At 35.1% G+C, this 24,534-nt stretch overlaps 2 protein-coding genes across 7 annotated transcripts; both read right to left on the bottom strand.

The window, feature by feature from the left end:
* Nucleotides 1-8,510: 8,510 nt before the first annotated feature.
* LOC120282577 (formin-A-like) lies at nucleotides 8,511-9,781 on the bottom strand. 2 transcript variants are annotated; one of them, XM_039289417.1, is made up of 3 exons: nucleotides 9,719-9,781; nucleotides 9,048-9,437; nucleotides 8,511-8,961 (listed from the first exon to the last, which is right to left on the bottom strand). In XM_039289417.1, the coding sequence occupies exons 1-3, from the start codon at nucleotides 9,720-9,722 to the stop codon at nucleotides 8,957-8,959; spliced, it is 399 nt and encodes a 132-aa protein (XP_039145351.1). In that variant the 5' UTR covers nucleotides 9,723-9,781; the 3' UTR covers nucleotides 8,511-8,956. The 2 variants fall into 2 exon arrangements, with proteins under 2 accessions (XP_039145351.1, XP_039145350.1); XM_039289416.1 differs by having other exon boundaries at nucleotides 8,511-8,926.
* A 5,200-nt stretch (nucleotides 9,782-14,981) lies between these two features.
* Nucleotides 14,982-23,643, bottom strand: LOC120282113. 5 transcript variants are annotated; one of them, XR_005542900.1, is made up of 6 exons: nucleotides 23,298-23,643; nucleotides 22,222-22,332; nucleotides 20,855-21,012; nucleotides 19,506-19,658; nucleotides 19,149-19,242; nucleotides 14,982-15,300 (listed from the first exon to the last, which is right to left on the bottom strand). XR_005542900.1 is itself a non-coding variant. In XM_039288861.1 (6 exons), the coding sequence occupies exons 3-6, from the start codon at nucleotides 21,134-21,136 to the stop codon at nucleotides 19,207-19,209; spliced, it is 348 nt and encodes a 115-aa protein (XP_039144795.1). In that variant the 5' UTR covers nucleotides 21,137-21,621; nucleotides 22,222-22,332; nucleotides 23,298-23,643; the 3' UTR covers nucleotides 18,860-19,206. The 5 variants fall into 5 exon arrangements, 2 of the variants coding, with proteins under 2 accessions (XP_039144795.1, XP_039144797.1); XR_005542901.1 differs by lacking the exon at nucleotides 14,982-15,300 and adding an exon at nucleotides 15,320-15,343; XM_039288861.1 differs by lacking the exon at nucleotides 14,982-15,300 and adding an exon at nucleotides 21,056-21,621 and having other exon boundaries at nucleotides 18,860-19,242; nucleotides 19,506-19,654; nucleotides 20,855-20,936.
* Between the last annotated feature and the right edge of the window lie 891 nt (nucleotides 23,644-24,534).

Here is a 24,534-nt window from a genome sequence, read left to right as displayed (position 1 = left end):
CAATATCAACAACCATTTCCACTCCCCATGCAACAACCACCATCTTCTTTGAACTTATTGGGCTTTCATTACAACTTCTGAAACAATATTGTAAGCAATTGTTTCTGCAGCAGACCCACTTTACCAACAAGAGAGAAGAGTGAATGTTGTGCTATTGACAATGCAAAGATGTTGACAAGGAAGCTTGAGCAGCATGGCCACTATAATGGGTATTAAACAAAGATAGGAGGAAAACTTTCATTTAGTGCAGAATATTAAAATATTCAATGTACGTGATGGGTTTACCAGCATCAAAAGACTGAAATCTTTGTTAATAAGATGGTAAATAAATGGCAAAATTGATGTGCTTTCAGCTATTTTATGTTATCCTAATCGAATAATATTTCACCTACTAAACCTTAATATTTTTCTCCTCAAAGCTGCTTGTGTAATTTATATCCGCCAGAATTTTGCCCACACGTTTATGATCTAACTTTTGATAATAGACCATCAACCTACTTTACCCCTTGCATTAATTAAGGAAAAGTTAACCCACAGTATATAATATTCAGTGCATCATATTAGGATAAATGGTTAATGGATTTTCTGAAATATTAGTTAACTGAGCAATAACATGACCATGAAGCTTTCCTTTAGCATTTCAACAATTAAATTATCCATCAGGCTAATTGGAAATCTATGATTTACAAAGAAATTTAACAACTAAGACATAAACTATGATAAACAAGAATAATGAATCTTTAGAGTCAATGTCAATAGAAATCTGTTAATGTATGCTTCAGTTACTGTAAGACTTTAGCTTTACCAATAAGTCAATGTTCTTCCTTGTTTCCAGTTGTTTTCTGTTCAGTTTTTTTGAGAGTTGTGTAGTGGCTTGTTTTGTGGCTGGTTTTTAGGATATATTTGTGTCAAATCATGTCCATGTATTTCTTTCTATCAGTCAGTGGTTTTTGTTGTATTTAAGCTGAAGTTAGATTAATGAATCACTATCTTTTCCCAGCAAACTATCCTTGTTCAGTTTTTCTCCTTTAATCCTCCAAGTCTTAAGCTCAAAATTTCCAACAAATTGGTATCAGAGCTGTCTTCTTGAGGGACCTGTGAGTAAGAGAAACCCATCTAAACACCTTTCTTTTTCCATGGATTCTGAAACACCCTTCTCATCATTGGCACCACCTGCCTTTAATGGTGAAAAATTACCATGTTTGGGCTCGCTAGAATGGAAGCTTATTTGGAAGCAAATGATCTATGGGAAGTCGTTGAGGAGGAGTATGATGTTCCCCGAATTGCCGAAAGAAACCCAACACCGGCATGCATCAAGAATCATAAGGAGAAGAAGGCAAGGAAGTCAAGGCTAGAGCTATACTCTGTCATCTGTGTCACCGTAAATCTTTGTCAGGATCATGACCAAGAAATCTGCATTCAAAGTCTGGAATTTCCTCAAAAGTGAATATGAAGGAGATGAAAGAATCAAAGGGATGCAAGTTCTCAATCTGATCAGGGAATTTGAATTGGTGAAGATGAAGGATTCAGAGACTATCAAAGAGTATTCCAACAGATTACTCAGCATTGCCAACAAAGTAAGATTACTTGGCACTGAATTTCGTGATTCTAGATTGGTTCAGAAGGTTCTTGTAACTATTCCTGAAAGATTTGAAGCCACAATCTCCTCTTTAGAGAATACTAAAGACTTGTCAAAAGTCAGTCTGGCAGAGTTGTTGATTGCCTTACAGGCGCAGGAACAGAGAAGACTCATGAGGAATGAAGGATCAATAGAAGGGGCATTACCGGCAAGAGTCCAATCAAGCCAAGTTGGAAAAGGAAAGAAGATCTGGAAAAGCAAGAAAGAATGAGCAAGTTCAGATTCTCCAAACACTAATGGAGAATCAGAATATGATTTTCCTCCTTGTAGGCATTGTGGAAAGAAGGGTTGCACCCTTCAGATGCTGGAGAAGGCCAGACGTGCAGTGTGAAAAATGTCAAAAGATGGGGCACCACCAGAAGATTTGTAAGAGCAATATGCAGCAGAGAATGTGACTCAAGTCAACCTTCAACAGAGAAATGTGGCTCAAGTTACAGATCAGGAAGAGGAAGAGCAAATTTTTGTGGCAACTTGTTTTGCAACAAATAGTTCTAATGAAAGTGGGAAATGGCTTGTGGATAGTGGCTGCACCAACCACATGACCTTTGATAGAGATCTCTTCAAGGAGCTGGACACATCATATATCTCCAAGTTGAAAATTGGCAATGGAGAGTACCTTGCTGTCAAAGGAAAAGGAATTGTGGCAGTTGAGAGTTTCTTAGGTACAAAATTAATCAAAGATGTGTTATTTGTACCTGATATCAATCAGAATTTACTGAGTGTTGGTCAACTACTTGAAAGAGGTTTCAAAGTGATCTTTGAGGGCAAGCAGTGCTTAATCAAAGATTCAGATGGTAACGATGTATTCAAAGTAAATATGAAAGGGAAGAGCTTTGAGTTAGATCCTTTGGAGGAGGAGCAAGCAGCATTTTTTACAAAAAAGATGCAGGCTGAAATCTGGCACAAACGGCTTGGCCATTTCCATCATGTTGCAGTGCTGAATATGCAAAAGAAGAAATTGGTTCAAGGGCTACCTCACTTAGAAGCTGAGTTACCAGACTGCAAGGCTTGTCAGTTTGGGAAGCAAGCAAGACTTCCTTTCAAGCAAGCAACCTGGAGAGCTACTGAAAGATTGAGATTAATCCACACAGACTTGGCTGGACCTCACAGAACTCCTTCACTCAATGGGAGTAAGTATTATATAGTCTTCATTGACGACTATACTCGAATGTGTTGGATTTATTTTCTCAGGTTCAAATCAGAAGTTGCTGGTGTATTCTGGAGGTTCAAGCAGTGGATAGAAACTCAAAGTGGATGCAAAATTCAGGCCTTAAGGTCAGATAATGGAAAGGAGTACAACTCTGATAAGTTCAACCTGTTTTGTGAGAAAGCAGGAATTGAACATCAATTCACAGCTCCATATACTCCTCAACAAAATGGAGTTAGTGAGAGAAAGAATCGAACAATTATGGAGATGGCCAGATGCATGCTTCATGAGAAAGACTTGCCAAAGGAATATTGGGCAGAGGCTGCAAACACTGCTGTTTTTTTGCTCAATAGGCTACCAACCAAGGCAGTGGAAGAAAAGACACCCTTTGAGGCTTGGTATGGTTACAAACCTTCTTTAAAAAACCTCAAAGTATTTGGGTGTTTGTGTTTTGCTTATGTGCCACAGATTAAGAGAGATAAGCTTGATAAGAAGGCGGAAGCTGCAATCTTTGTGGGATATAGCACAGTCACAAAGGCTTACAAAATTTTCCAGCCTCATACTAGGAAAATTCTGATAAGTAGAGATGTGCATTTCATGGAGAATGACAAATGGAATTGGGCAAAAGCAGAACCAACTACATCTCCTCAGTTGAACGAAGAAGAGTTGGTGGATGATGAACCTGTAAGAGGCACAAGATTGCTCTCTGACATTTATCAGAGTTACAATGTTGCAATCCTTGAACCTGCAGATTTTTGGGAAGCTGAAAAGGATCCAAAAATGGAGAGTCAGAATGAAGGAGGAGCTTACCATGATTGAAAGAAATCGGACTGGAAGCTTGTGAAGAGGCCAAAGGAAAGAAAAGTAATAGGAATGAAGTGGGTGTTCAGAACTAAACTGAATGTGGATGGCTCCATTAACAAGCACAAAGCAAGGCTTGTTGTCAAAGGGTATGCTCAGACCTTTGGTGTCGATTTTTTTGATACATTTGCTCCTCGTAGCTAGATTGGATACCATAAGATTGCTACTTGCTATTCGTCGCACAAAAAGGATTGGAAAGTGTACCAACTAGATGTCAAATCTGCATTTCTGAATGGTATTCTCGAGGAGGAGATTTATGTCGAGTAGCCTGAAGGATTTGTTGTTAAAGGGCATGAAAATGAAGTCTATTTACTCAAGAAGGTCTTTATATGGCTTGAAGCAAGCTCCAAGGGCCTCAGTACAGACAAAAATTGATGAGCATTTGATGGAGTTGGGTTTAAAAAAAGTCTAAGTGAAACAACTCTTTATATCAAAGGTGATGAAATTAATTTTGTTGTGATATCTCTATATGTTGATGATATGCTGATTACAGAAAGCAATGTTGAGCTTGTTGAGGAATTTAAAAGGGATGTGCAAAGTTCCTTTGAGATGACAAATCTGGGTGAAATGACTTATTTCCTTGGATTGGAGATCAAGCAAAAAAAGAATGAGATCTTCATATGTCAAAAGAAGTATGCAAAGGAGATCTTAAAGAAGTTCAGAATGGAGGAATGCAAGAGCATGGCTACTCCTATGTGTCAGAAGGAAAAGCTGAGCAAGCTTGATGAAGCTGAAAGAATTGATGCAGTCCTCTACAAAAAGCTTGGTTGGTTGTCTCATGTACTTGACAAAGAACTAGGCCCGATATTTTGCATGCTGTAAGTCTATTGTCTAGATTTACAAATTGTGCAACTGAAACGCATCTTAGAGCTGCAAAAAAAGGATCATGAGATATGTTAAGGGAACACTAAATTTTGGCATAAAGTATAATGCAAGCCAGGAGTGTTATTTGCATGGGTATTCGCATGTTGATTGGGCTCGGATCTGCGATGATATGAAGAGCACTTCAGGTTACTGTTTTTAATCTTGGATCAGGTGTGTTTTCCTGGTGTTGTAAAAAGCAAGAAATAGTTGCACAATCCATAGTAGAAGCTGAGTTTATTGCAGCCTACATGCCGCAAATCAAGCTTTATGGCTAAGGAAAGTGTCGATTGATCCGAATTTGAAGCAAGAAGGATGCACTGAGGTGTTTGTGGACAATCAGGCTGCAATTTCTATCTCCAACAATCCTGTTTTTCATGGGAAAACCAAGCATTTTAACATCAAGATGTTCTTTCTTAGAGAAGTGCAAAAAGAAGGGTCTGTTAGTCTAAAGTATTGCGAATCGATCTTCGCTAGCGGATTTGTTCACCAAACCTCTACCAAGAAGCAAGTTTGAGTTCTTAAGGGATAAGCTTGGCATTTGCAGCAACTAAAGCAAGGAGGAGTGTTAATGTATGCTTCAGTTACTGTAAGACTTTAGCTTTACCAATAAGTCAATGTTCTTCCTTGTTTCCAGTTGTTTTCTGTTCAGTTTTTTTGAGAGTTGTGTAGTGGCTTGTTTTGTGGCTGGTTTTTAGGATATAGTTGTGTCAAATCATGTCCATGTATTTCTTTCTATCAGTCAGTGGTTTTTGTTGTATTTAAGCTGAAGTTAGATTAATGAATCACTATCTTTTCCCAGCAAACTATCCTTGTTCTGTTCTTCTCCTTTAATCCTCCAAGTCTTAAGCTCAAAATTTCCAACAAAATCAAAGACCACTACAGTTTATTAAGACAGAAATATGAATCATGTTAAAGAGGAAAATGAGCAGTGAAAACAAGAAAAAAAAATTCATACAAGAGATGAGTTCCACCAGGCTGCATTCTGATTCCATCATATGTTGAACTTTTTAATCTCAAATGACAGGAATGCGTTTCTGAAAACAATCACAATTGCCAGAACTAATGAAACAGTATACATGTTGGAGTAAATGTAGATTAGGTACCTTTCTTCTTCTTATGAGAAAAACTATTTTGCAAAGATGTTGCCTTATTTTTAAGGAGTCCTGGCACTTTTATAATATCCTGGACACCATGGCACAACTAGGTTGAAAAGGAACTGTTGGCAGGCAGACAATGCAACACAGGAATTTCTCTTAGTGATTTCCTTGCTGATGAGATTGATAATTGTAGCTTGGACAGATGACAATGTAAAGAACCAAAAATTATAGTTGGTTGCTTTAGTGCTAAAATTTCACATCCAGGAGTCTAAGTTTGGAGAGATTTTGACTACCACACACTGCAACATTGACATAAGGTGGTGCGTTATACTTGAAACTAAGACGAAGAGCGCATGAACAGTCCCCAAACTATGAAAAACATAAGCAGTCTTGGACCTCTGGGCCCTACTTGAAATTTTTTAATCATTGAAGTCTTGAACCAAAATGAATTATTTAGTGGCTAAAAGTGCAGTTATGTTGCTGCACTAAAAATAGATTTATTTTTTTTTAAATGCAGAATCAAATGTCGATCAATCACCTAGTTTCCTATAACCATGAAGATACAATTCAGAACTACCTGCAGTGGAGAAAGCTACAAATTTCTCACGTAAACACACACAGACACATGCACACACACAAGAAATAAGCAAACAAACAAAATTAATCATCTTAAGTCCAATACAGAATTTAGGCAATTTAAATTTCAGAACTTCACAATTTCACTCTACCATTATTGATGCATGAATGCACAACAAAGCAAATAAACCTCACTCAAATGCATTCCTCAAAACCGCACATTCATTTTCCAAAGCGATTGGGGCATCCATGCAACATACCATGAATAAAGGCACAACCATACACATGTGTCATAGGCAACCACAGGATGCCTACGCCCTTGTGTAATAAAAGATGAAATTAATACAACAAATTACAGTGACTGTAGAATTTCAAAGAAAACAATGTTGCAATATCTCCAGCTTTTGTATTTGATACAATAATGCTAAATCTAGGGATTCCAGAAATGTCAGAAATCTTGACTTTTACCTAGCATAGTAGATAGGAACTCCAACTGGCAATGAGTAGATAACCCATGCTCCTATGTAAAAATGGTAGCTGGCAAAAGAATTAACAAATACGAGCATCTAATCTTGTCTTTTTAGTGAGATTTAAGCTAAACAGAGTAACAACTACTATATACAGACCTGACATGTTGATTGGCCATGTGTCTTCTTGTATCAGCATGTGATATTAATGATCTTTTGCTAAATGATCCATCTGAACCATTTCAAGTTATAGTATCACAATATCTTGCAAATGGTTGTTGATCACATCCATCAAAAAATAGTAGTGCATTTTGCAATTAATTTATCCAACAGATATCTCAGACTTAGTTAAGTGAAAACAGCATATTACATACATTGGCCACCACAAGATATCATCAAAATTAAACTGCATTTTATCTAAATACACAGATTGCTACTTTCAACAATAACTGAATAAAAAATAAATAAATAAATGCCGCAAAAGAAACCTCTGTATCATCCATTTGCACACCCTTGATGTGGATTACTGTAAAAGAAGCTCCAAACATCAGCAGTACTTTGCGAATCCATCCCAACTATAGCACTGTGTTTGTCCTTTGCCTCTATTCCTACCTTGTGCAGCATAAGCAACATTGATATTTTCTGCAGATGCACTTATAACAGATTGCGTTGTCAATCTTTGCTCTTCCATAATAATTCACCAAGACATGTATCCAAATAAGGAACTGGATTTCTATTAAGCAATCCACCACGAGCAACTTCAAATTCTGGTCTAAGCTTCATCAAAAACTGATCACGCATACTAAATTCATGAACTTTTTGAAAGCTTGCCAAAGCCTCCTTAGGTACCTCAGAGTAGATGATACCACAATATTCACTCTATAGATTAACAAATCCAGAATAATACTGCTCAATTGAGATGTTTCCTTGACTGAAATTACTGATCTCAAGTTCAAGTTGAAATCATGGTGCAGTATTATCTTGATAATATATACGCTTCAAATAAGTCCACATCTCCATAGCTGTGCCAAATGAAAGCAGATTGTTCATCATATGAGCTTCAATAGATGCCAGAATCCAAGAGATAATGCAAGCGTCATTTGCCTCCTATTTACTACATTCTTTCTCATTTTCAGGAGTAGTAGAAGACCCATCAATATGACCCCAAAGCTCTTTCCCTTTTAGAAACATTCTGAACTAAAACTCCCATGCTGCATAATTCTTTCCTGTGAATCTGCTAGTCAAAGTCTCCGCACCTGATCTCCCAAAAGAGTTCTCAATAGACATTCTCAAACAAATTCAAATGCAAATCTAAAACTGCAGAATGAATCAACCAAGAAATCTCAAAGCCAAGATGTTGATTAGAAATCAACCCAAAAAACTACAACAGAAAACACCCAATAATTCAAATATTCATCTATGGATTCAATAGACTGGCTCTGGTACCATGAAAAATTTTGAATAGATTGGCAGAAAAATCCTCCTTTTCTCCCCCTTGACTCATTCTCTTAAATCTGAATTTCTGTACAATCTATTTTTGGTAATAATCTATATGTAACTAATTATCTTAATTCACAGCTAATGCGCTAATTACATATATTCTATTCTAGATAAGAATATATAAAGATCTATGACATGATTTATGCCATAATCTTTGCTTGTCACAATCTTTGCAATTGGTAATTGTCTCTCCCAGCAACCTCCATCGTGCCACTACATACATCAACTCACTTACCTATCAAGCTTACTCCTATCAACTTTCTGTTGTACCCTAGACAAGTGATCAACATGCTTCATCCCTCCTCTGCTGTATATTAGTACATCAACAAGGAAGACAAACAAATCTTCTTAAGTAGGGTTTCAATATCTGGTTCATTAGACTTTGGAAGTTAGAAGATGCAATGACTAACCCAAATGCATAAACAAGAACTCAAAATGGCTTTCATGGGTTCTAAAAGTTGTTTTAGGTATATCTTCAGGTGCCATTATGATTTGACGATAACCGAACCTTAGGTCATGGTTTAGAAAAAAATTTTAGCTCCTTGTAGTTCTTCCAGTAATTCCACAATGATAGCTATAGGAAATTTGTCCTTTACAGTCATACTGTTCAGGCATCTATAGGCATCTATAGTCAATAGACATCCTCCACGAAGTATTTTCCTTCTACACCAGAACAACAAGGGAAAGGAATGGAGAAATACTGGATTGAATTATTGCTGAATCTAGTAGCTCTTTGGTTGTCTCTTCTATAATATCCTTCAGCAATGCTCCATACCTATAAGGTCTCAACCAATAACACTGTGAATCACACTGCACGAAACCATAATTAACATAATTAATTAAGGTTTTTTAATATATAAAACTGATTTTTTTTTTTTTATATTGATCAAGCTTACTTAGGCCAGGTCCACCATTTAGCATAGGTGGTGCCGGTCCTGGTGGTGTTTGTGGTGGTGATCCTGCTTCTGGTGGTGATCCTGGTGGTGGTGGTGGCGTAAGTGGCGGTGGTCCTTCTGGTAAGGGTGGCGGTCCAATGAAGACTACTGCAAGCAAGGCATCCACATCAGCTCGTAACACCTGGACAGTGTTGTTCAAAGCCGCAGTCTGTTCTGCCTGAAGGTTCACTTGGTCTGTAATAAGTCCCAAACGCTGCATTATATGTTGCACATTCACCTGCAAGTCCGGCCTCTGGCCTTGTTCAGTGTTCAAGACAGCCAATATATGCTCGACCAGCTGTTCCAAATGTTCAATAATATCTTCATGATGTTGCAGAGCGGCTTGCACATCTGAATTAATTCCAAAAGAAATAATTGAAAATGTCCAGTGTTATAAACAAGGTTTTATAAAAATCATCTAAACAATTGGCTAAGGTAGAGCAATTACTCAGGACAATATTAGATCTTATTTAGTCTTTAACGAAGTATCCCAAAAATTAAGAAAAACCCAAAAAGAAATTGGGCAAATAGATCAGTCATTGATGTGTTTCTTTTATAATCTAAGACCTAGTAAAAATCTTAGAACTAGAATATAGCATCAGGAAATCAAAAATTAGGAAAAGTTCCCATACCCATTGACTCCGATTCAAACTGATATCAAAATTGTAGAAAAGATCAGCATAAATCCTGAAGAAAATAAGATGAGGATATCAGAATTCGAAGGTTGAATGAAATCATGATCGAGAGTTCGAAACCCTAAAGGACATGGAATGGAAAAGCAGAGAAGAGAAATCTCCATACCTGAAGAACTCGGAGATGAGGCGCGCGCGAGGGTTGGGAGTTTAGGAGTGTTTATATAGGATTAATGAAATTCAAATTTCAAAAGAAGGTTGGAGGCTGGGCTTTATCAGCTGGGCCATATCGAAATGGGCTGGGCTCTATTAAAAAAGAACATTAAGATGTAAAAACTCTTTTATAAATTTATTACTATTAATAATTTAAAAATTAAGTACATAAAACCCCATAATGAGAGAATCACAAAAAAGAAACCCTTTTCTTCATCCCAAGATTGATACACCCTCATTTATCAACAAATAATTAATAATAATAATAATAATAATAATTAATTAATTAATAATAATGCCCTCCCCCGCCAACTATTCAATTATTTTACTAATCACCCCTTGAAAAAAAGTAACAAAATTATTATCAAATAATCCTCTCTCTCATTCATTCAATCAAAACAAATCCTTCCTTTTTTTTCTCCACTTCATATAAATCAATGTTTTGAAAACCAACCCAAAGTATGATCCGGGAAGGCTTCCGGATCATGGGTCAATGGTCGAACCTGATTTATCCGATCATAATTATAATATATATTTTTATAAATTTAATTATATATAAATATAAAAAATAATATAGTATAAATTACTAAGAGTTATAAAAAACAACAATACAAAATTCAACAAATAAATAGCTTTTTTTATAATTTATAATTTTAATTTAATACCATAAATATAAATTCAAACAAAAATACAATATAATAATAAATAAAAAGTAACACTAAAGTTTCACAAAACAATATAATAAATAAAACTTAGGAATCAAACAGGTGTTGTTTGTTTGCAAGGAATGGAGTGGGATTGGATTGGGAATGGGTCTAGTCCATTGCTTGGTTGGTAGGTATAGGAATGAGGGTGGAGTCTTTGAGGAATGCAATGAAGGGAGAACCCTGAATGGCACTCATCTAATTTTTTTGAGAATTGCCCAATCTAGATCTTGAAATGTCCATTTTACCCCTGACTTCAATTGTTTTTCCATCATGTTTTGTCTTTTTCTTTGGTCTATGAGAGAAACTAGCACTGAGAGAAAGCCTTACTTCTTCTCCTGCCAATATCCTCACTCGTCATCCTTCTCCAAACGCACCACTTCGATCGGTGCTCTCTAGGCGAAGACTTACAAAGCTTCTCCTTCACTGCTGATCCAACATCCCTGGGGCTGCTTTTCTTCCTCTCTCCGGTTCCTTCTTCGGTGCTGGTAAATCTATGGAATCATTTCAGAAATTTATTCTTTGTACTGTTGAAAGTCTAAAAAATAGAAGCAAGATTAATGGTAGAAGCAAGATTTTTCTAATCAAATGCATGAAATGTTGATGATGGGAAGCCAGAAAACTATGTAATTATACTCTACATCTATAAGAACAACAATAACAATTGATATCCAAAACCTATATATGTAAAAAGAGATAGTCTATTGGCCTTGCTATGCCCCTAATGTGGACTTGTAATTGTGGGCTTCTTTGATATATTTGAAGACATGCCCCTTTTTAATCCTTGAGCGTTGCCAATTGAAGCCCTATAGCCTATTTTTTTATTATTCTAACAAAAAGGAAAGGGATCTTGAAAATCAGAATGGACATGAATAAAAATGAATACCTATTACATAAGTTACAAATTTACAATTAAAGTAAAATGAAATTGGCCCCAAAGTTGACTTATATGTGTCAAGGGATATCTCTTGCATGTTGTTGGGTTTACACTTGTGCTTACCTTGGTGGTTATGAAACATCAGTACCTCAATCATCATCCTTGACTCTCTGTTTGGTGAAGAAAAACACAAAATTATTTGTTTTATATAACAGGAGAGAATATGATGTTTTGAAGCATGGAATACCAAATTATCCTAGGATTACAATTTCTTTGTCAAAAAGGTAAAGCATTACAATTCTAATGTTAGTACAAAACCCAATTTTTATTTACTGCACTGAACATTTAAGTCATTTTGCAATCAACAAGTATAAAAAGCCCTTTGCGTGGATACTATCATTAATAAAAATGTCGTTCGTAAAGTGTGTTTTTGCCATTAAACACAGAATCGTCTGATTTTGGCCATTTGCTCCTATAGTATTATGAATCGAAACCCATTTTATGTAAGTCCTTTGCATTATTAAATAATTTTTGTTAAGCACAATATTTGGATACATAATTTCATACATAACAAATTGAATAATCTATCATGATGTTGTATTATTTCTTGAGCTACTTCAAAGTGACAATTGAACAAGAAACATTGAAAATCAATCTTTTTAGCTTTTGGAACGTATTGATTATATGTTATATAAGAGGAAAATTATGTGTCATAGATGTAGAGAGAGTAGAATGGTTGCGATTCTTGCTTTTTGTTACAATGTCTTAAAATTCTACCTTCCATGCTTCCCTTTTATTTTAGCTGCTTTCATGGTTCATGAACAAAGAAACAGTGAAAATCACTCTCCTTTTAGGGTCTGTTGTTAGTTATATTTTAAATTCTCTAGATATATATACGCACTGCATATATGTTTGGAAAAATGAAAGGACACTAGTTAGTGCCACAATTCCTCTCTTTATTGCAACAGTATATAGTTAGTGATGAAAACTTTAGCTTTTGTGTCACCTTTTGCTAGTCTAACTAATGGTCTTACAATCTATGTGTACAAGCTTGACTATCACCACAAGAATACAAAGATCAGCTAGCACATGCTTTATGAGATGTGATTTAGTAAGAACTTGAATTCAATTTTAAGCTTGTTACACGTGAGAATTCTTCCTTTCAGTTTGGTAAGCACCTTTTTCTAAATTTGGCAACCTCCCTCAAATGAATAATCTTCAAATACATGCTTATATGACACATGATTTAACTAAGAACTGGAATTCAATTTAAATAAGTTTTTCTCTAGAACTGTTTATTTCAATATAGTGAGAATGTTTTACTAAATATAGCAGTCTCCATGAAAGACTAATCAGCAACTCTGCTTGAAAACAAAGATAATGACACAAGATTTGATTGAGAACTTGAAATCAATTTAAGTTAGTTTCTCTTTAGAATTTTATTCATCAGTTTAGTGCCTGATCCTACTCACTATCGTGCGCTTGTTGGTGCTCTTGTCTATCTGACTATTACTCGGCCTGATATTGCATATTCTGTTCATATTCTTAGTCAATTTGTGAGTGCTCCTCGCTCTACTCATTACGCTGTCCTCTTACGAGTTCTTTGTTACCTTTGTGGCACAATATCTCGTTCTTTACTTTTTTCTGCCACATCTTCTCTTGAGTTGCGTGCCTATTGTGATGCTGATTGGGCAGGTGATGCCTCTGATCGATGTTCGACTACTGGTTTCTGTATTTTTCTTGGAGATTCTCTTATCTCTTGGAAAAGCAAGAAACAATCTATTGTTGCTCTTTCTACTGCTGAAGTTGAGTATGGTGCTATGTCTTCTACTGCTAAGGAGGTTCTTTGGTTGCGACAGATTTTGATGGATTTTGGTGTCTCTGTTTCTACCCCTACTCCTATACACTGTGACAACCAGAGTGCCATTAAAATCGCTGCTAATCCTGTCTTTCATGAATGTACGAAGCATCTTGAGATCGCTCTTCACTTTGTTCGTCATCATTATATTGCTGGTAGTATTATTCTTCCTTATGTTGCCTCTATACAGCAGCTTGCTGATATTTTCACTAAGGCACATACAGTCTCTTGGTTTCAGTTTTTGATTGACAAACTCTCGGTTTATGACCCAAGAGTGATATATTAGATGTATATTTTTGATGTATGTACATTGTGTATGTATATGTGTGTATATATATGTATAGTTATATTTGTATATTTATTTGTTCTATAAATATGACCCAAAGGGGTCATCTATTTTGGGCTGGCTAAATACATATCCTATTCTTCTATCACTATTTAAACCAAGTGTGCCACCACTTTCAGTAAGGTTCTTGCCATGATGTTGGAGTTTCTATTGAAGAGAAAGAGAACTTGGAGCTTGGTTAGAAGCCGAAGTCTGAGTTGGCATCGACATTGGAGGCGGAGATGGAGATGACAATTGTATTTTTGTGAATTGTGCTTGAGCTTGATTTGTAGCCGAAGTGAGGTTGTTAGAGAACTGAGATGGAGCCGACATTGAATGTAATGGAGAAGATAGTTGTGATGACAACAGTGGTTTAGAATTCAATATTTGTTGTGGTGGAGCTTGGTTGGAAGAGGATGTGAGGCCAAATCCAGACAATTGAGGTGTCATGGACATTGAAGGTGGTGATGGAGGCAATGGTGGTGGTGGAGGTAGCTGTGATGATGATGATGATTGCAGTGTTCCTAAATATTGTGCTTGCTAGTACGCGGACTGTGCTTGCAAGTACAAAGTATGTTCTTGCAAGTACACCGTATGTGCTTGCAAGTATGCCGTATATGCTTCCTTGTATGCTGATTGTACTTGATCAAATGCTGATGGAAACTGTGCTAGTTGATTTGGCATCTGTTGTTTTAGATTGGCATGATTTTGAGAAGAAGCCTTCTGCATTGTGGCAAAGTGGAAATCACCACCCACTACAAGAAAATTACTATTTAGAAACAGTAGTTTCTGTTTCTAATCCGTTGCTAATTCACTTTAGCAACGGATTAGAAACGGAATTTATCTGTTTCGAATACCCTTGTTTCTAATTTAAATAGAAACGGAAAAATATTCCGTTTCTACATTTGAAAACGGATTGGAAACGGAAAGCATTATGTTTCTAATTTTTGAAAAATTAAAACGGAATAAGATGTGTTATTAATCCGTTTCTAAGTTACAAAAATAGAAACGGATTCCAAACGAAATATTTTCTGTTTTATTTTTGTTCCCCTATTAAAAACAATAGCTTTTTTGTTCCTAATCCGTTTCTAAAGTTTTTTAAAATTAAAAAACAATATTCAAACAAATAAATTTGTTTCTAATCCGTTTCTAACATTTAACTCAATAAAATAAAATAAAAATTATATCCCTAATTTTTTTTAAAAACCTGCTACATAAATTTTTAACCTAGAACACCAACAAATAAGATAAACTCATCAATTCATACAAAAAGAAATATTTAAGTATAAATGTTCAACACAAAATAATAAGTATACGACAAATACAACTATAAGTCAACATCATAATCATCAGTAAATGATTGTGAGTCCTGTGTGGTAAACTGCGACTGCTAAAGAATCCTCATCTCAAAACTCATCATCATGTTCTTCATTTAACGCATGATCTCCGCACAATATTGGCCCCTCCTCTTTCATTTCAAGCAAACTTTGTTGAAGCTCCTTGTTATTATCTTGTACTTGGCCAAGCGTCTGTTGAAGCACCTTGTTATTATCTTGTATTTGGTCAAGCGTCTGTTGAAGCCTCTCCTCACGATCTTGGACTTGACTAAGAGTTTGACGCAAATCTCTAAGTTGTTAGCTAATATCAACTAAAAATGTACAATTGACCCATTAGAATAACTATTTCAAACATCAATAATTTGTTCATTTATATAGCTCACTTATGCAATAGTTTGTTAACAAGATCCTTTTAAGAAATACATCATGCAATTTAGCAATTAAGAAAGCAAAAAACAAATATGATTTTCACAGGAAAGAGGTGATACCTTCTCTTTACCAACAAACAATTGAGAACTTAACTACTTTCGCCCCATCAAATTGGAGAAAATGCAAATAAAATTGCAGCAACAAGGGAAATAGTTTGAATTTCATGTACAGTGAAAACAAGGCAAAATAGACTGAAAGCAATTGATAGAGAATTATGGCACATCAGAAAAAGGTGGGTGGTAACCAAAAAGAGCATAATCACCAAAATAAATAAATAAATAAAATTAGCAACCAATGAATGGCTGGTGGACTAGATCCAAATATCATCGAATCCTGTTTGCTTGCTTTTTGATTGCTACAACACAAACAACCACAATAATAATGTAAGTAATTCATTAGCATCTCCTTTAGTTTTTTTTCTTTTTTTCTTATTCTCTGTTGCCTACACTTTAATTTTTGTGTAATTATATAAACATAAATCTAAATATATAATACAAAAAATAAAAAGAACAAAATCTTGAGCTTAAGAGAAACACACAGCAGGTATCATTGTATATTAGATCACCCAAACATGTTGTTTATATATTATATTTGTAGAGAGATTTATCCTTTGGTGTCACAGTGTATTACCAATGCTTTAAGGTTTACTACTTTTATATAACAGTACTTTATATAACATAAATAGTTTTGCACAAATACTGAGTGACAAATTTAATTGCATTAATTATGACACAATTAGAGCCTTTTCCTTTGGTGACACTTTGGTCATGCAAGTGTGACTTTTCGTAGAATTACCCTTGGATGGGTTCGTATTAGTTGGGGGGAGATGGAGGACTCTCTCGAGCAAGTAGAACACACTTTTGACTGCAGGGTGGTTTCAAAGTTTGGCTAGGGCTTAGGCTAGCTTCTCAAACTCTCTAATGCCTAGCAATGGTAAGCCAACAGAAATGGCTTTCGAGAGTCCTAGGGCTTGCTTCTACACTAGGTATACAATGAACTCTTGCTCACCATGGGTTGGGTGGGATTTGAACACTCCGACCTCTTATGAGAGTGCATACCTTATCCATTGAGCTAGCCTAGTATTAATAACTCTTATTTCTCTAATAAATTTTTGTTAGAATAGGTTTATATATTTTTTTTAGAAATATAAAACACTAGTCCAAGACTCAAAACGGGGAAGGTACACCAAGTAAGGGATCCAAGTTATCCAACGCATGGCACTAATGGGTGTTCCTTGGTATTGCCCCAATTCCAACATGAACTGGCGATGAAGTTAGACCTAAACAATGCTCTTTAGGCAAGACACGAAATGGCAAATCTTCTGGATATTGACTAAGATTTAATAGTCCAAATTTATAAAATAAAAAAATAATAAAATGTAAACTATAAAAAATAAAGTCCTAAGCTGGATATTGGTGTCACAAACCACACTAAACAAATAAACAAGTAAACCAAACCCAAATCACAAGTAAGATATTGGAATTTTTTTTTATGAAGTTATAGGTGCAATTTTTTTTTTAAAAAAAAATAGATATATAACCGTAACTGTCCATTTAAAACTTTTAAAAATATAAATACATCATAAAAAATTACTAACCAATTAATTTACCAAGATTCTTTTATTAGTTGAGCAATTGTAAAAAAATTTTAATTTCGTTAACAAAAACTGCTTTTCTAATAACGGTATTTTCTCTAATAATTACAGGCTCCAACATTGTCAAATTCCTAATAAAAGTTGAAATCTAGTATGGCTATATATAGATAATATATAAATTAATCTAAAATATTATTCTTTTATAATAGAACTAGAAACACATGTGGAGCTGTTTAATTGGACAAGGCTTGTAGTTTTGGCATGCAACCACATCAATCTCACCTAAACACACACACATACCTAACAATACATCATACCAACTTATAATGAAAAAAAAAAATACCCTTTACATTGTCTCAAATGTCAATATATGATGTGAATGTTACAGATAGCAAGTCCCTCTCTGATCTCTATATTGATCTATTTCTCTAAATTCAAAAGAAAACAAAAAAAGAAGAAAAACAAGCACTTGAAGTCAAGTAGAGAAGAGCAAGGTGATGTTACCTTCTGAAAAAAGAATATCATAACAAAGCACATGCATTTATGAGAATATGAATATATAAATATATACAAGAGAAGAAAATTAAAGGAAGGATGGAGATGAAGATGAAGATGATAAAGAAGTGAATCTTTGTCTTCATGGAGAGTTGAAGCCTTGTTCATTAATGAATGCTTATGTTTATATTCTGTAATTCTGTTGAAGATCCATAGGCTAAAGTATCATTCTCTATTTGGATTGGAACTTTATTTGCAGAAGATTGAATTGCAATGCATTTTAATAGACTTAGTTCTCCAAAAGGATGAAAAATGAAAGTAATGAAAATTCTTGAGGTACACTGCAATCTTTATAGTTTTTTTTTCTTTCAGAACAGGCTATTGCCTAAAGTATTATTATTTTTGCTATTAGAAAGTATTCACCCTGCTTGAACTATAATATTGTGGAGATCTTATAAAATAAAATGTACTGTTTGGTTACCTTGTTGAAGTGGACATGGTGTAGGATATCTTGGTTGAAGATCTACTAGGTGGTCACCCATATATTTTTTATCATGCTGCTATATGTCTTTATGCTGTTCTTGGGTCAAATGCTATTGTTGGATTATTTAAACGCATTGCTTATTGCTGCCAAATTGTAGTTTGAGTGTGTGTGTGGCATGCCTTTGTGCCTCACAGAGATTTTTATAAAAAGCTTCATTGTTCATGTTCTGTTAACTAACATTCATGAAATCTTCAATAGGTGGAAATATTATCTTCTATTTTTAATTTGCTTTGCCAACCTGTCCCAGGAACTGATACTTGATTATGAATAGTTGAATACACATTTATGACTATATTATGTCAGATATCTGCATTCATCTTATCTGCTAAAAATTTCATCTTGCAAAATTCTTTGATCTGCTTAGTTTTAATATTCTCAATACAACTGTTGTTTCTAGTGCTTTCATCATTCAGTATCCACTTTCTTTTTATAAGGTTTTTACTTCTTATAATATTTTCATATGTTTCACAAATTTCACAAGCACTAGTGAATAATGATCAATTGTCCTAAGTGAAAAATATATACTGACAAAGTAAGAAACATCCAATGGCAGCTAGTTCTTTCTTTCGAAAGATTGTATACGGTTAGAGCAGTACATTTTTTTTTTTGAACCAGATATAAACCATGTTTATTAAAGTACACCAAGTGCAGGGCAGTTTTAATAATTCTGAATGCAACAATAAGGCTGGATAACCTTAAGCATATCGAAAAACCATTATGCAGCAAAGTGGAAGTAAAAATGGTAGTGAACATCAACAATCAATAATTCATTTTAAAGCTTAATTTGGTTTAAATTAGATTGTCAAGCCTATTAGCAACATGGTTGATATCCCTCCCAATGACAATGACAAGCCATCTGGAATACAAGCCAAGCATTCTGTGTTTGATTTACACAGACACACAAGAGTATTCTAGAGTTAAGTAACTGGGAATATATGTCATATTTCACTATAATGTATCATTATGTATAACAAATTCTAAGAATGAACATGTGTAAAAGAAAAGTGGAAATAGAAGCCATAGTAAAAACGCATGAGTAGAATTAGTGCAGTACCATCCTTATTTGAATTTTGAGGAAGTTGACCTCTTCCACGGCTTTTGTATCGACCTCTTCACCCAGCCTTTTCACTGGGAAAATGCTCCTCTTCCTAATAGCAACCACAACAGAGCATATAAATTATGAATTTTCCTTATATCAGGCTATGCCAAAAAAAATGTTGATAGGGGAAAAAGGCTTTACGATGACTAGGAATTATAATAAAAGGTATTAGCAGGATGGTCATAAAAAAAAAAGAAAGGAACCAGTTCACATGGTTACAATGGAATATAGAGGCACAGAATGCTTGGCTTAGCTAAACAGCAACTACTCAGAAAAATAATTTGAACACGACTGAAGAAGTCTAGCACTGACCTTCACAGGGTTAGTTAAACACAAGAGTGAATGATCAAAGGAAGAATCAATAGCAGGTTCCGTTGTCTGATTTACAGGAAACTCTTTGCAATGGTGTTTATTAGGAGTTGTCAACTCACAGTTCACAGAAATTGAAGATGTCAAGCACTCTACCTACCACAGAAGTAATTGGATTAGCCATCATGGTACCAATCAACAAAGTACAATAGAAACATGAGATAAGCCTTTCATTTGATTTTCTATACTAGAGAGCACCATAAAGTTTCACACACTATTTGTATTCATGAAAATAGCACATAGAAAAACTCCGCATTTTCCACATATATTAAGGAAATGAAAATATGTAAGAAATGAAGCTAATCTTATGAAAAGATAAATACTCTATTGTTTCTGTTTATTATTTTTAAGTTTGCATATAGTGTTTGTATCACTTGCATAGACAGAGAGTCCTTTATATTTAAGGTTTTCATTTATCTTTAAAGCCTTGTTTCTGTGTGTCAAATATCATAATTCAAGTCAATTGAAGTTATGTTTGGTTTGCATTTTGGTAGGATGAAAAGGAAGAAGATCTTCCATTTTGCTTTGACAGGGTGTTCTATCGAGACTCTGCTCAAGCAGATGTCTATGAGATTCTTGCTCTACCTATAGTTCAAGGTATTCTGTCAAGCCTTTGATTGTGGTGCTTTTATATGCATTTCATAATTGATTTCATTATGATTAGTGTTATGTTAGGATGATTGCACTTTCAATTTCATTTGAGTATTGTTTGTCAAAACTGTATACTATCTCCAAATGTAGACATTGTCAAGGCGATAAATGGAACAATCATTACCTATGGACAGGTTAGTTGTGCATCAACTATAACTATTTCACAAGAAATGTCTTTCAGGCTCCTCCTAGCTACTGCATAATGACTAAACAACATTGCATGGTTTACTAACCTCTGGATTTTGGTTATTTGGTTAATGATGATAGGAATGTTATTAGTAGAACGAAGATATATGTTGCAAAATGCAAAGTATACTTGAATGTTCAAAAACTAAAAAATCTTATGACATATTCATTGTTGACAAGTATTTGTCTTATTTAATAGTTGATAGATGGCTGCCAGGCAGCAAAGATATGAGTCAGCCATACATTCCATGGGGTTTGGAAATTTATGATTGGAAAAATTTACTGACAAATTAAAAAATATATCTTCATTTAGGGACACAATTAGAGAGTTACAACAACACTAAACAAAGTAAATTATTGCTTCATAATTTACAGTATTCAACGAGAGTTTTCAGGAAAAAAAATGATGTAATTATATTCCACAAAAGAAGCAGGGTAAAACATAGAATATGCACCTTGGAGAACAAGGCCTAAAAGGCACAACTTCAGAGCCCGGAGTATAGCCTTTCTTGTTGCAACAACTCTATTTGGCACTCTCTGTAATCGTGTTAAGTTGTAATTAAATCTCTGTCTTCCTCGTTCAATTTCATGACCATTTATCCGGTGCATATATCTGTAAAAATGTCCAGAGTTGCAGATGAGTCAGTATATGTTACCTTGTATGCTAGTCCAAGAGCAACACCAACTATAAATAAGAAGAAGGGCATAAGAAATCCGCGAGTGTAACCCCATTCCATGGTGGATGGTTGATTGCAGGAAAACAACTACCAGTATCATCAACCAGGATCAAGAGCTGTAAGAGAGAAGCATGCATTGAAACAAACTAAATGTGTCTTTTTCTTCCTGAATAAGAGAAGCTCGCACACACAATAAAATAAAAAAATAAAAGTATTCATCATATGCAAAATATTGGCTAGTAGGGGCACCGATCACTACTAATAATCTATCCCACTTTCTTTATTTATTTTCTTATCCGAATATCTTATTATATTTCTCAATTTATTTTATATTATTTTTTTATTAATAAATTTCATTATTTATTCATTTTTATGAAGCAAATAACTACTTGTATCAAAAGAATAGTTTAGCTTACACCAAACAGCCAAACAGAAGAGAGAAAAATCCTAATATAATTAAGTGGCTTATCTGATTAAAAACAAATTACTGCCCACTTGTGTTATATTTAATAGAACAACTCGCAAGATTGGAGTATCCAATCAACCTGCACAGATGAATCATATTAAGTTAGCTTTGCTAGGAACATGGGCCGCATCACAAAAATACCTGGCGATATGTAATCCATGAGTCTAAAATAATATAAGCGGATCACTATTAAAATTAATAAAGACCAGCACCAAACGCTTTCCACCTATCTTTGCTGTATAAACAGGTTGGTTTCAGCCATGCATAGCCCGTAACTAGCCAAATGCAATTGTTTTCAGATGAATCCACTTCAGGAACATCCTTTAAAAAACAAACAAGAAAAATAGAAAAGTTTCCACCAAATGGGGCACTCCAAAGGACCGAACACATGAATTCCATTTGTGTATTCCACTAGAGTAATGGGCAGGTAAAGGAAGTGCCAGAAATAAGAGCATACTCAAGGCACATGCATGGTGACAAAAGACAATTAATGACACAAGAGACCTGCTCTAGTAAGTAACAGGCGGTCTACATTCCATATGGATGCATCTTAGATTTGTGACTAGAAGAAAGCCTTCTGCCTAATTAAAGTTCTACTGTAACATAAGTCTTAACAACAATCAAAAGAAAAACATCAAATACTTTTAGCAGGAAAAGAAATACACAATACAATCTTTACCACTCCGCAGTCCTCAGAAACTTGAAGTTCCTTGAATCCATTACGACTACGGTTCTCAAAATCAAAGCAAGGCACTTTTGCTTTACAACAATTCCTTATGTCATCAATGCTCTGTAATGCATTAAAGGGAAGTTTTAATATTAAAGAATATTTTTAACAGTTACCAATATAGGAACATTAATGAACAACCAATACCATAAAAGTTTACAACATAATCAGCAGTATATAAATATATCAAAAGGAGACAACCTAAAGAGGCATGCTAATGAATGCATAGATAATTATGTGTAGAATGGTGCAATTTAGAGTGTAGTCTAATCCTCGCCAACCAACCCACAATAACATGCAAAAACAATACCAGTCATTTCTAGAAAAGACATAAAGACCAAAAGTCCATTAATAAGACTAACTAAGAAGATATAATTAGCTGCATCTTGAAGCATCTAATCTATGAATTTTGAAAAAACAAGCAGAATATAGGTAGACCAATATGCAGCAGTAGACCAAGGAGAAAAAAAAGACCACTATGGCACAATGGATATTTGCCCACACAGTTTTTACGGAAAATATCACTCAAAACATGAGGCTTTTTCTTCAGTTGCCGATACCAACTTCACATCAATGGAAGAAAGAATATGGAAATGATCATCTCTAAACCAAGGGTGTCACATTCAAAAATTAGGAATGCTGCAACTGTATTACAAACAAATAGATAATCATAAGTGAATGACAAAGGTTTCCGAATTTTAACCGAAGTCAAACAAGGCAAGAACTCCGCACAATCTTTAAAACCAAACCTTCATGCAGTAATAGGATATTTAGCAAAAAGGCATCTCCTACAACAATATGAATTTACCGACAAGCTATTATTGAGCAATCACAAGAAATCTTCCTAGACACATTATTCATGACACAATAATATGATATCAGATAAAGCAACATCAAGGAGGACAAAAAAATCACAAGATTTCCATAAATTCAGACCTAAACCAAACAAGACAAGAAATCAGTTGACTAAACCACAATAACATACTTCTCCAGCACTACAAGCGCAGAGAACCATCACAAAATCTCACCAGAATGCAACGCAAACAGAAACCACAAACAAGAGAGGAAATTAGGAATCGGCGATGGGAAGCTCAAGGGATCAGCGATGGGAAGCCTGATCGAGAAGAAGCCCGTGCGAGGATGATGCCGATCTCCAAGCTTCAGCTACTTTCCTGTAGAAAAATTCAGCAACCAAACAAACCAACACCACAAGAACAACTACTTATATTGAAATGGGAAAGAATTCAATACAATCAACAACCAAACCAAGAGAAATCAGAGGACTAGCCTGGAGATTTCTCTATACCCTAGCACAAGCTAAAGGAATTCAGAGAGGAAAAAGCATAAGAGAGATGAGAGAATTTAGATCTGAAATTCTGGATTCCCCCTTCCATTGCTGCCCTTCAGTTTTTATATAATAGAGAAAAAAAACCCCAAATTCCCAAATTACCCTCCATGCCTATGAGAACCAGTCCCCACTACCATGTCTAATTAATGACATTTCACTTCCCATTCCTCTCAAATCATTAGCTTCTCTCTTTCTTCTAATTCCCTCCAAACTACTCAGCTTTATTCATTAAACTAGCAACCTTCAAAATGAATTGTAACAACTACCCCCCTCTTCAGACAATCCTTGTCCTCAAGGATTAGAAGAGCAAAATTCTGGGAATCACTTCTGTAAAACATCATAGAACTCCCATGTTGCTTCCTCAGGTGACGAATTGGACCATTGAACCAAGATTTTCACCCCAGCTTTATTTCCTCTCTTCACTAATTGTCGATCCAGAATAGTTGTTGGAGTTCTTAAATCTTCATCAACACCCTTCTTCAAAAAATCAGGCCACACAGCAGAGACAGCCTGATCACCCACCTTCTTTTTGAGTTGAGATATGTGAAACACATTATGGATTTTAGCATCAACTGGTAACTGAATTTTGCAAGCCACTTTTCTAATCCTGTCAATAATAGGATATGGACCAAAGTACTTGGCAGCTAGCTTCTGATTGGAACGCTGAGCTACTGAAATTTGTCTGTACGGCTGTAATTTGATATAAACCAAATCTCCAATTTGGTATTCTTTGCCAAGCCTATGTTTATCAGCCAATTGTTTCATCCTATTTCTTGCCTTGGCTAAATTGTCCTTCATCCTCTTCAGTATGTTTTCCCTAGCCAATAAACTTCTGTCCAGCACATCAAATTTAGAGTGACATGCTTTGTAAGGTAAATGGATTGGCGGTGCCTTACCATACACAATTTCATAGGGAG

This window comes from Dioscorea cayenensis, chromosome 18 (genome assembly GCF_009730915.1).
Source record: "Dioscorea cayenensis subsp. rotundata cultivar TDr96_F1 chromosome 18, TDr96_F1_v2_PseudoChromosome.rev07_lg8_w22 25.fasta, whole genome shotgun sequence".
In the NCBI taxonomy this organism is placed as follows: Eukaryota; Viridiplantae; Streptophyta; class Magnoliopsida; order Dioscoreales; family Dioscoreaceae; genus Dioscorea; species Dioscorea cayenensis.
This window is presented reverse-complemented; position numbering and strand designations above follow the sequence as displayed.

Excerpts from the sequence above, each read along its gene's own strand:
- LOC120282113 (XM_039288861.1), bottom strand. The coding sequence starts at position 21,136 with ATGGAATGGGGTTACACTCGCGGATTTCTTATGCCCTTCTTCTTATTT. Across the intron at positions 19,655-20,854 it reads TTTAGGCCTTGTTCTCCAAG|AGTGCTTGACATCTTCAATT; the intron begins GTGCATATTCTA and ends TGTGGTAGGTAG. Across the intron at positions 19,243-19,505 it reads GTTTAACTAACCCTGTGAAG|GAAGAGGAGCATTTTCCCAG; the intron begins GTCAGTGCTAGA and ends GGTTGCTATTAG.